A 12,287-nucleotide genomic window follows, 5' to 3' on the forward strand; every position below is an offset into this window, starting at 1 on the left:
CCGTGAGTCTGTTTATGTCTATGAATTGGAAAGCTTTATTCCTGAAGTACGTGTGAGTATACATTTCCCGGTAAAATCTTGATATCGGGTGTTGACATATCATCGGCACGCACGTGTACTATTGTTTACCATGGGCCTGTTCGTTTATGCGGAACAACCGGTTTGACCGTTTATAAATGTAACAATTTCGGGTATAAATCCTGGCGGACCTGCAAATGTGTATGCAGGCCTTGCAAGGCTTTCTCAAGGCTCGCCTGAAAGCAGCATCAGATTACTAGGTCCGACCTTATTTAATAAACGAACAACAGTGGTCCGATCGGTTTGACCGTTTAAACGACAACGGCGGTGTTACTATAATTTGCACTACGATATTGAATGCCCGATACGCAATACGGAAATGACGACACGGTGTACATATACATTTCGATCAAGATAATTGAGTCCGAGCTGTACTTTTTCCGGAAGTACGTCACGAAAATGGACGCTGATGACGATGTGTGGAGCCACCTTAAGCTGTTTTGGGGCCATAAAATATGAAAATATGGTCCAGCACACTGCTTACACTCGATTTAAATGATTTAAACTCATTATAAACAACTGTGTAATGAGTGTGGTGATCCAACACTGTCTGGAAAAGAAAAAGAAAAACTTTAACCTCCCAAGGTGGGACGCCGACGCCGGGGTGACTACATATTGTATCTGCAGTTTCAAATCCCGGCTCCAAGCTCAAGGTGTCAGCAAAACTAGGTAATGCAGGACTTTTAAGCTGTTTTAACCCATGTCATTCTGAATGCAATTTACCAATAAATTGGTTGCAGGTCAAATTGATGGGATTTCATTTCCACGTCGACATGCAATCTTACGACAACTTGAGTATGTCAGAACACCGCAACCTGTTCTGCAAATCACGTATTACAGCCCGACCCTCCCCCCACAATAATCACTACCTACTCAATTGTATTTTGGATGAAAAAGATTCAAGAGGTAAGCGCAGGTGGATGTAGAAATCGTTGACCGTTTTTTTTTATCCAGCAACTGTTCAAAGTTCTGTGATTCCGGTACGTTTTCCCTCCTCGCCGTTTGCAGCAACGATCTGAAACAGGACAATAGAATTTAGTATTATGTAGTTAACATTTTCGATTTAGATAATATGTAGCTAATATTACGTCGTATCTTCCAACACCAGTTAAAAACAAATATAGACATATTATAACTATGAACTAACCGATATTTTTCTATTTTATTTACTAAAACATCTGATACATGGTCCTCTTTTCTCATACCTTTGTCTTGCTACCTTCGTGGTTTGTTTTTTTGTCGTCATCCTTTTGGACTTTTGTGTCAATTTTGTCCGTAACTTGTGTGTACATGGCCTGTGCTTGGGAGATGAGCGCTGCCACGTATGCCAGTCCTAACATTATCCAAATGAGCGTGAGCAGACGATATGCTAACCGGTAGGTGGCGTCTTGAGTACCTTTTGGCGGGAAAACAAACATATAGCCTAGTAATTACATCAACCGTCTATTATTATAATATTTGTTTTTAGAGATCGAATCTCTATCGAGTTTGTCACCAAGGTGAAATTCTTGTATGAGGCACCTTATGTGAGGCAATGTGGAATCGTTGTTTTTTTTCGCTTTCGCGAGTTAGGTGATACTTAATGATAACGTAACGGGTATAATGACGTCATATTGATACTCATATATGACGTATTTTCCGAATTCTTCAAACGTAAGATTGATACTTACCAATTACAAAATCCCCAAATCCTATCGTTGTTAGAGTAATTAGACAATAGTACAAGGCTTCGCCGTAGTTCCAATCCTCAACGGCGGAGAAAATGGCGGCCGGTACGAAAAGTAAAATAACCAGACCGGTAATTGGAATGATCACAGCCTTCAGACGATGCTCGGCGACTTCGTGGTTCTTAGAGAATTGCTTCTCTTGGAATGACTTTGTGAGCCCCGCGATTTTATCCCCAATCCCGGACAGAAACACTGCGACCAAAGGTATCCCTATAAGGGCGAATACCACGATGAAGGCACGACCCCCACTTGTGGCTGGAGTCTGATTACCATATCCTTGAATGGAAAAGAAATAAAGAGCTAGGTTAATAAGCAATAAAAAAAAAAGTTGTCTGAATAAGATCACAATATTAACGGTGAATCGTCAAGGTTTGACCAACTCAACGTAAACAACAGTCTGACCGACTCAACGTAAACAACAGTCTGACCGACTCAACGTAAACAACGGTGTGACCAACTACAGTAATATAGAATTTCACATTGGACCTCTTGGATGCGAAATCTTTCCTGTCATTACGAAGTTTCAAAACAGTTAAGTTAGGTTGTCAGTGGCGGATGCAAGGGGGTTGCCCTAGCACCCTTTTTTCTGTGTCAAAAATCGATCTGAACATTTCCCTCCGTGTCATATGTGAATTTCTCATTGACAAGTTGAACCTTTGTTTTCTATGGCTTCTCTAACATTGCCACTAACTCTAGGTCTAAGGGTGTTGCCCAAACACCACTGATTCCACTACCCTAAACGACAGGGAATCTTCTAGTGTCCATTTAAGCATGTGTCCAGTCAGGTCAATGGTCTTTGTTTTACCCGACCCTACTTGGATATTCCTGTACTACATGTACCTGTATTTGTACTGGTGTGTAGTGATCACCCCTGTCAGAGGGGAGTGGGCTATACCATTTGTAGGAATTAGGTAAAGTCATTATATATGGGCTGGTCGGTAGATCGAGACTATTTTATTTATACCTGCATATTCACCTGTGGTTTCAAAGGTATATCAATATTAAGAGTCATTTATTGTGACTGCAATCTGTAGTTTTCCAATTTCATAGAATTTGCTAAAGCACAGAATTTACCACATACCTCATATTTAATGTTTAGTTTGTCCAAAAAGAGGAATTTATACAATTTTTACTAAGTAATACAATGCATAATTCGAATTCCCCACTGAATTATAGTGCCGAATGCACATGAATGCATATGAAAGCAACATTTTGCATCACCAAACATTGGACTGTCACGCTACTAGTTATTGCTGCATCGATGATATTGTTTGGGCTGATAGTCCCGGACAAATGCATTCACGATCAGTGTACGGAACAGTTATCAACATATAATGATGATCATGCATTGTATTGATTGTTTTGGTAGTCGAATGTGGGATGAAATATTAAATACATGTCTGTTGCCAAAAGCTGCTATTTGAAGTTATTTTATTTCATGTAGCAAGCAAAACATCACAGGAACATGCTTATATGAATATGATTGTAGTTGAACTGAACGGTTAGAAGGAAAAAAACGTACCTGTGTCATATTTTGTGTGTGTGTAATTTATTATATCTTTTCAAGGCAGTTTAGGCAAATCTACCGATGTAAATAAAAAATTAAAAAAGGAAACACCCCCTCAAACTCTTAGCATTACCTCATGCTTTAACCTAGAGCACATCGTTTAATTGGAGCCCCGAAGTAATACAACAGTCAATCAAACACGAGTTTCAGCTATATACATGTATCTTGAATTGGTTTTCATTCGCCGGGGGTAAATAATTAAAAAAAAACATGTTCTAGTTATAATCAGCTGCATATACTCTATACATAAATCCCTATAATGTGAAGACAGAAAAAGTAGGATAGAACCTTCATGTGAATTCCTAAGTGCAAGTGCAGAAAATTGTGTCGAAATTAATTCTAAAATTAATTTTAAATTTTTGGTTTGGGCAACACCCTCAATACTTTTCTGTATCCGCCCCTGGTTATGGTCCAGACAAGCGTTGGGTAGTGATTTGACCTTCGACCACTTTGCTGTGACCTTGACCTTGACATGAGCTACGTCATTAGTTACGAAGTTAAATCAAATGATAATCAGTGGTGCTTAAAAAACCGCCCGGACAATATCATACAAAGAGACAAAGTGGCTGCTACTGCCCATTAACTTTAAATATAAACTTTATTTATAAAAAAAATAAAAAAATATGAAACAAGTTATTTCAACTTCTATTAATCACTCTTGATTGCCCGTATGTTAGCGCGCGGGGTATTAATGTGGGAGGAAACTGGAGTACCATGAGAAAACTCACGTGGTCGGGTAGGTGAACCTATCCCTTTCCACATCCGATCGTTGAATCGAACTCCGACCGCCTCGGTGAAAGGCAAGTGCGCTATCCACTGCACCCCGACCACCCTTAACTTCGCCGGGGGTATGCAAAAAAATATGTGGCTAACTCAGTATAAACAAACGTATGATAAATCAAATGAGGTTATATATTTTTAGATTGGGAGTATATATCAATATCGTGCGTAAATAAAAAAGAACCGGATGGCGTCTAAACTGTGTTCGTTGACAAAGCAGGCAGGGCATTGATTATCAATAACGGATATATGTATTTCAAACAAACTCATTGTTGATATTCTGTTACATGTTATTAACAAAACAATGTGTTATTGAATATTGAAAATAATAATCGTTGCTCCCAGAGACAATATCAATAAGCACTGGCAGAGGGTTGTGCATTTCAAACGCTATTCAGAGACAATTTCTATACATTCCATTTGCATAAAAAACAAGGTCATGGAAATGTGTAAATATTGAACTGATTTCAGTTCGTTCCCACAGAGAATATGAACTTCACTAGGATTATTATTGGCAATTTGCACGAGCGCAACTCTTTCATATTTTCCTATTCCAGCTACATTCAATAGGGGTCACCATTTCAGTGGCAGTCGAGAGGTGTTTTCTTGACTTTAAGACAAATACCCGTGCACCTCCCCATAAATTTAATTGTAATTTTGAAGTTTATCTAGAATTGTTGACTGAAAATGAAAGAATTATATTGTGTAAATTTAGAACTAGTAATCATAAATGTATAGTGGAAGATGGAATAATGTTCAGTACCAAAACAGAATACGTACATATTGAGATACCCAAGACATAGGTGACGAGTTCCGCTACTTGTTACAATGATCCTTTATGTCTACAGGAAGTTATTTTTTATATAAATACTAGTATGTGATGCCAAAAATTGTGAAGTTCTCAAAACAATGTTAAAATTTAAGAATTTTTTCAAAAAGTCACAGGATTTGTCCTCCATACATAAAACATCTGATGTTGTATACTGTTGTAAACATGTTTTCTCTGTACATTTATAATTTTGTAAAGAGAAACAAAGTTAAAGCTAACATGTTCAAGCCCCGAGAAATACTTCCCGTCCCACAATAGGATCTATTTTTTGATCGCCCAATATTTACCATCGTATGGCATTGCCGCTATATAACCCTACCAAATTCAGTTGGCATTCATATGATATGGATGTCACGGACCGATTGTTGACGTCATCATTATCATGAAGTCATAATTGTTACGTTGGATACCACTGACCCTCCCCGGGCTATGGCTGTTCTATTCGCTGAACGAGCATACATACATTATTTGAACTAAAGTCATTGATATTTTTACGAGATGAACGTTTTCTAAAAATGGCATTCATATTGTCTATGAATGCCAACTGAAAGCAGTTCAATTCTTAAATGAGTGCCAAGTGAAATGACTTGCACGACTCACCAATAGTTGTGACGGCCGTCATGGAGAAGAAGACGGAGTTAACGTAGTCCCAGAGCGAGGCGCTGTCTGTCTGTTCAGTGGCGATGATACCCTGGTCATACGCGGTAATGACGGCCTTGACGAAGGTCTCGAGCTCCGCAGACGACACACACGTCTGAGCTGCTGTAAACGAAGATAATCATACGTCAACAAAAGTTTTAACTTTTTTTCTTTCTTTTGTTTCCCTAAAATTTGAAATTGGCCCGTCAGGACCAGATTCTCTCAATTTCTTCAAGTTGAAATGCAAAATTTGCATTTGGTTAAAATTTCTATACCGGTATCGTCAATTCTTGACCAAAAAAACTTGAACTAATTTAATCAACATTTGTCGCAGATGTTCTATTTAATTTTTCAGTTTCAGATCTATTTTTCCTATTTGTGGAAATATAGTCCTTAATCCTAACATGATTTTGAGAATTGACGACGTATTTGAACTTATCTCAGCTGATATTTTTTTTAATTTGTTACACATGAGTTTAACAATAATTAAGAAGAATCTTAAGGTTGTTTTTTTTAAAAAAAATAGTTGTCATCACATGGTTGAAATTAATTTTGGTAAAATGCTGTGAACTTTTACATCTTCTAAAACACGCAACTTCAGTAATTGATATATACACTAAATGAAAACGTTTTGAACGAGATAATGTCTACTTATCAACGTAAAGTAATGTTCAGACGCTTCCGACTGATAAACACACAAACAATAAAACAGTATCTTACCTAAGAAGTTGGTGAAGGTGGATCTTGAGGTGGTTTTCGTGTCCGATTCGTTTGACGATTCCAACGCCATCATCACAGCGCCCCCTATCAGAACATACACTGCTATTCCCAATCCCAGTAAAAATAATGTCAATTTCTTCATGTCTGTTTCGTGTAGTTCAGCGGTTTACAAACTAGTCTTTTTTTATAAAGACAACTATCACAGTTTGTCAAAGGGAACTGTGAACAGACTACATATAAAAATGGATGAACCGCATAAGTCCAAACACATTCGCTTCCGCGTAAAAGAGTTTCCGTCTGCTTCAAGTTACCTGAAATGAGATTCAGATTAAGAAATGGACATTGATAAAATTGACTACGGTAAAACGGATTTCAATTTAATTCAGTTCGCTCTGCTGTACATGATTGACGCTTGGCATTGAAGAAATTGACGACTTTAGGTTCACAATTACAATTATACTTCTTTATTTTGACGTGTAAATATCATGTATTAGAGCCCAGCATTTAAAGTATTTTACAGGCATAACTGAGCACTATTGCATTATACAACTAGCTGGTTACCTGTAAAATATCTAATTAAAACTAACTTCGCCCGAAGAAAAGGCTAACTACAATTAGCATGCCTGTATACATCGATCAAAAATTAAACCATAATGCATGGTTATCTTACTGTGCTGATACGTAAATATTTCATCAATGGTATTTAAAAAATGATTTTAAACTGAAATTACAAAAGAGGACTTTAAAACGGTATCATTTAAAGACAAGTACCACCCTGAAACAAAAATATAAATGATGACACTTAAAACAGTTATCTAGAATTTTGAATTTATGACAGGTTAATTATAAACTGATCAGACATTCCACAGCTTAGCATTGATCAATGAAAATGCACGTCACTCTAATAGGTATTTGAACCCATGGCGAATATTGATTTGTTTGTAAGGATTTAAAAAAAAAAGTTTTATTTTTTCTTTGCCGACACAAAGGTTTTTCTGCTTGTATTCGATTTTAAATGAAAATATTTAATATCATCCGATGAAAGGCACACAGAGACGAACATCTTGAATACTCCTGACTAAGACAATTCGCCCCAACTTTGCATTCAACACGGATAACTGTTCGACCAATCTGATTAAAATCATTTGTTACAAGGCTCCGCCTGAACATAGTACGAAGTTAACGAAGCCATGTAACATGATTTTAATCAGATTGCTGTTCGACGGTACACACTGCAGTAACACACATTAGACTAAGAGAACTACCACTAGGTAATCGACCGACGATCAACGACCAAGTCATCAGTACAGAAATCACGCTGTCCGTCTGTAAATATTGAGGAAATTCGTAAATACTAAGAATTTTAAAATGGTAACGAAATCATTTCTCATCAGAATTCTCATTGATAACTCCCGATTTATTTGCAATCGTATGAAAAACGACTATTCGCACGGCCTGTGAGTGCGCGAGAGGACAACCAGACGGACGATTTTTATGAAGTTCTAATATTCACCTAACGGTTAAAGTACACATTTCCTGGCGAAACACATTTTTCGTAATTATTGAAAGAAATTTATACACGATTTTGTCTCCCAGTAATGAACACTGGACCGCGAGAAATTGTTCTCATCTACGAATCTCAATGTTCCCAAGTGGGAAAAAGAAAAAATGGGCCATTTTGACAACATTCGAAAACATATACATAGCAGTATAAGCTATTTTTATATGAGATTTAATTCAAAATTTCTGAATTGTCTATTCCTACTCTTTTGATACAGGTGTGTGAAATAAAATAAAAAAAGTATTTATTAATATTTTGACACGGTGCTGGGACCATCCAGACTATACGGTGTATAACCGTNGGGGGGGGGGGGGGGGGGGGGGGGGGGGGGGCGTTTCTGTTATAGGTTAAGAATTAGACTGTCAAGACGTTGATGCATAGTACCAACTTAAGTATGATGTATTCTCCTTTGTTGTTAGCGATACGCCAAACAGAAATTGATAGAAAAAACTTAGTCACAAAGGGCAATAACTCTCAAAATAATTAATGACACATCCAAAGTTACTATAGCTTAACGACGTTAATCGACGACAGACCGATATAAAAAAAGAAGTCGATAAAACGTCAGAATAATTCGGACTACCTGATCGGCAACCGATCTCAAAAATCAAACGCACTCACCAGACTTTGAATCACGGCCAAGCTGTTTGTTACTTATGGCACATTCTCGAAATTGTGTATCCAAAATAAAAGGTATATCACTGAAAATACTTAAATAAATCCCATATATAGCATCGGTCTTTCACGTGCATGGAACTCTTAGTCTGCGTTGTGTAGACGCTTTACTAGCAAAACACGTGCAAAATGCGACACTCCCCGGTGTGTAGTCAACAATGAGAAATTTGATAATTGAACCGTTCTCATGGAAATTAGTATTGGTTTCACACAGGATGTTATTACTAGTTGGATATCTAAAAGGTAGGCATTAGCATTAGTCGTATGTTTGTTTCTTTCAGCGCCGTTTGTTTTGTTGGGGTGTTTTTTTGGTAGGGGGGATTGTGCATAGATATTTTAATTGGTCATATTTTACTATTATTTCCACTTTTCTTAGATAAATGATATCTTTGATGGATCTGATAAAAAAAAAATGGTTCAAAATTGTGAAAGTATTCTATTTATATAGTGTAGTAGTGTCACCTTGTGAACAAATTATAACCGATTTGACTGGTAATGCGTTTTTTATACCCATCGAGACCCATACTCGTTACCAAGCAAGTACATTCTAAAATGTCGCCACCTCCAAGATATCAAAATCAGCAAAACATTTTTTTTTTAAATCTCAATTGAAAGATTTTTAACTTACACTGTCAGCTTTAAGCAAGGATATTGTTTCTGATAGGCTTCAAAATCTCATCCCGAGCGATCATAAGCTTATTAATACCAGGCGATTGTTTGTGTGGTAAAGGATGGGTATACATTCAAATGAAGGGATTTCAGAATTAACCTTGCCTCGTCACATACAATTAAAACATACATACACAATCGTACGTTACTTGTAAAGTATTAAATAATACATTGTCCATCCTTCACAATGTCTGTATTGCTGTGCATCACTTACTCAATTTTTGGATACAAATCTGTTGTAGACATTTATACTGATTGAACGAAAGGCTAAACGCCAATAATCTGAACTGAACTGAACTAGCTGAACATTCGACTAACTATTACCATTACGCCGGCCAAGCATATAACCAAAATTGATCTGTTATTATCATTAAGGATTATTATAACGCTTATCTTTTAAATATTCCCTTTCGCGTTGATATTAATCGAAAGTTCAAAATGTCTTTGATACTCTAACTCTTATAATAGCCATAATGGTTTCAAAATTTGCCGAATCCCGACTCATCTTGAATTACATTTTAGATGACTGATTCCTATAGTAATTCCTTTTCATTTTTGTATTGTTCAGAGGTGTCTATTGTCTATTGTTATTGCGAAACCTGTTGCTATAAGTATACATTGAGGGTAAATTATATACGTATAGTCTGACCAACATGGTAAGTGGCGACTAATATGACCCCCTCCCTCCCTTCCCCCTTACCAAATCTTCATCTGTTCTGTCCATTTTCTTCAACTTGACGTCTGCGTGCGTATCAACGGTTTTATACCTTTTCTGTTCAGACTATCCCATTCAGAGGGTCATAATAAGATTAAGCGTGTGATATAAATAATCGCGTGGGCGTCTATTCAGAAGGTTTTTTTTCTATGTGTCACCATAGGCAAAAAATATACATGTATATCGAAGACAAAGTATCTGAATTCATCTCTATTTGAAAATGCATGTCCTTCGTATTGAATAAATATTGAATGATTATTTTCAAAGGAACAGTTTAACATTTTGTTTCCACATGGATGCTTCCATTGACTTATATTGTATATACACCGTCGATACACATTGTGGGGTTCAAAATATGGGACGTAATACTACAAACGAGGGTATATTAATATTAATATTGATATATCATTTCCTACGCGTATGCTGTTCCACCCTATACAAATGCAGCAGCTGTTCGTCCCGAGTTTTTATCCTACATGTATATAAAATCCTTACATATGTACTACCAACCTCTTACCTTCCACATCAACTCACTAAAACCGCCCCACATCCAATGAAGGGACATTGGCTACGGTGGCAAGTGACAACATCAAATGGACAAGTAACTTGTATTTAGTTTTCTCTGTGTGTATCTTTAAAGCCTTTAAATATGTGGACGTATTTGTATAAGTTAAAATTATTGAACTTGAACTTCATATTTCTCAGCCTAGCAACCGTACCATGACCCCACACAACCCCTATACACACCCACATACAACATACCCCCTCTCCCACTCCTTCATCCCCATAAATTCTCGGGCTATGCCCTTCGCNCCCCCCCAAACAGCCATGAGGGCGGCATATCCCCCATTGGTATATAGTTACGATAAAATAAATATTATTGTTTAAGAAAAGTGTACAATACCTCATATATCACTCGTGTATCTCCGTGTACTACTTCAAAACAAGCATACCTCCATTTCTTACGTGTCACCAAAACCTCGTGTTTCCTAAACCACGGAACATATGTTAACTGTCGCCTTACCACAGGTGGGCGTTGTTGTTTCCTTAACTGTTGACGACATAAACGTTAACAGTACAAACGTAATACGAAAGCACTGTTCAATGTGTTTGGTATATACTTGAGCCGATATTAAAACGACAAATAATGGCTAAGTTCAGCTTTACCAGTGTAAGAATACAAGTAGAGGCCCACATACAAGTGTGAACCGCTCGAGTGGATACTCGGGTAGACGTACTCGAGGCACAGCCTTCCACTGTATACCCGGGAACACCAGTACAGTTTGGTATAGAGTATATAATATACCGGGGCGTAGTCTTTTTTCTTGTTTTATTTTTCTGTTTGAAAAAAAACAGTGAATTCACCTGTGTACGCGCCTGATATATACAGGGTATAATAGAAAGTACTCTTAGTGAATAGTCTATTTTGAGTCAGAGGAGAGCATTATTAGTTTTACTTAGAAACTTATGTAATACGACACCTTGTGGGACACAACAAATTGGTCTGATTAAACAGGGTGTCAAATTACATCTCATTTAACAATATAGTATTCCAACATTCTGTTTAGTGTTGTAACATCATTTCATATGGAATCAACAGCAAAATATGTGTAGTCTGATACCCTGTCTAAACTGACCATTACGTTGTGTCGGATTAGACAGTCAGTCTGACCAATATGTTTAATCTCACGGGGGAGGGGAGTGCGGCCCTATGGGAAACTGTTTATTCCGACCTTCGAGAATCTGTGTAATCCGACTAATAAAAAAACTGTAGTTCCGAAGCACAGATGTAGAATAGAAATATATTTAGTCTCTATATAGTTTCAGAATAAATAAATGAACCTGGGTTTATGCAACGAATATTTATAGTTATCGTACCAGGATCATTATCGAACTAAAGCTATTCTGAATTTTAAACAATGGTCCCTTTATGACCAAGTTAACCTAATATGGAACACCGGAAACGTGTCACAGTGAACTGTCACGTGTGTCCGAAAAACCGGAAGTTTCGTCAAATTGATTATGACGTCATCTGTTGTTGTCATGTGTTATCTCTATCAAAGAGACACACAACTTCGGTCACGATATATTTCGCTCTCACTATTTTCCCTTATTTCTCCAAGTTTTGTTTCCAGCAACTCTCAACGATCGTCACAGACAAAGTTATCTAGGTAAGTGTCTCGTGTGAAGTAAAATTATTAAATTCTGTGAAGAATTGTGTCGGGAAAATGTGTTTAAAATTGAGGTGATACAGACGTGTAGTTGAGGAGGGATGGGGTGGGGAGTGACGGGGAGTCTTGATAGGCCTACAGTACCCGCGTGACGTC

At 37.3% G+C, this 12,287-nt stretch overlaps 1 protein-coding gene across 4 annotated transcripts; it reads right to left on the reverse strand.

Moving 5' to 3' along the window:
- Positions 1-1,027: 1,027 nt before the first annotated feature.
- Positions 1,028-11,221, reverse strand: LOC110449176 (potassium channel subfamily K member 2-like). Of its 4 annotated transcripts, none has more exons than XM_021495863.1 (6): positions 10,985-11,221; positions 6,341-6,651; positions 5,582-5,743; positions 1,749-2,081; positions 1,284-1,474; positions 1,028-1,093 (listed from the first exon to the last, which is right to left on the reverse strand). In XM_021495863.1, the coding sequence occupies exons 2-6, from the start codon at positions 6,480-6,482 to the stop codon at positions 1,040-1,042; spliced, it is 882 nt and encodes a 293-aa protein (XP_021351538.1). In that variant the 5' UTR covers positions 6,483-6,651; positions 10,985-11,221; the 3' UTR covers positions 1,028-1,039. The 4 variants fall into 4 exon arrangements, with proteins under 4 accessions (XP_021351538.1, XP_021351540.1, XP_021351537.1 ...); XM_021495865.1 differs by having other exon boundaries at positions 5,582-5,740; positions 10,865-11,221; XM_021495862.1 differs by having other exon boundaries at positions 10,865-11,221.
- Between the last annotated feature and the right edge of the window lie 1,066 nt (positions 11,222-12,287).

The sequence above is a fragment of the Mizuhopecten yessoensis genome, unplaced genomic scaffold (assembly GCF_002113885.1).
Source record: "Mizuhopecten yessoensis strain PY_sf001 unplaced genomic scaffold, ASM211388v2 scaffold4513, whole genome shotgun sequence".
NCBI lineage: Eukaryota > Metazoa > Mollusca > Bivalvia > Pectinida > Pectinidae > Mizuhopecten > Mizuhopecten yessoensis.

Excerpts from the sequence above, each read along its gene's own strand:
- LOC110449176 (XM_021495863.1), bottom strand. The coding sequence starts at position 6,482 with ATGAAGAAATTGACATTATTTTTACTGGGATTGGGAATAGCAGTGTAT. Across the intron at positions 2,082-5,581 it reads GACGGCCGTCACAACTATTG|GATATGGTAATCAGACTCCA; the intron begins GTGAGTCGTGCA and ends TTTCCATTCAAG. Across the intron at positions 1,475-1,748 it reads ATTTGGGGATTTTGTAATTG|GTACTCAAGACGCCACCTAC; the intron begins GTAAGTATCAAT and ends TCCCGCCAAAAG.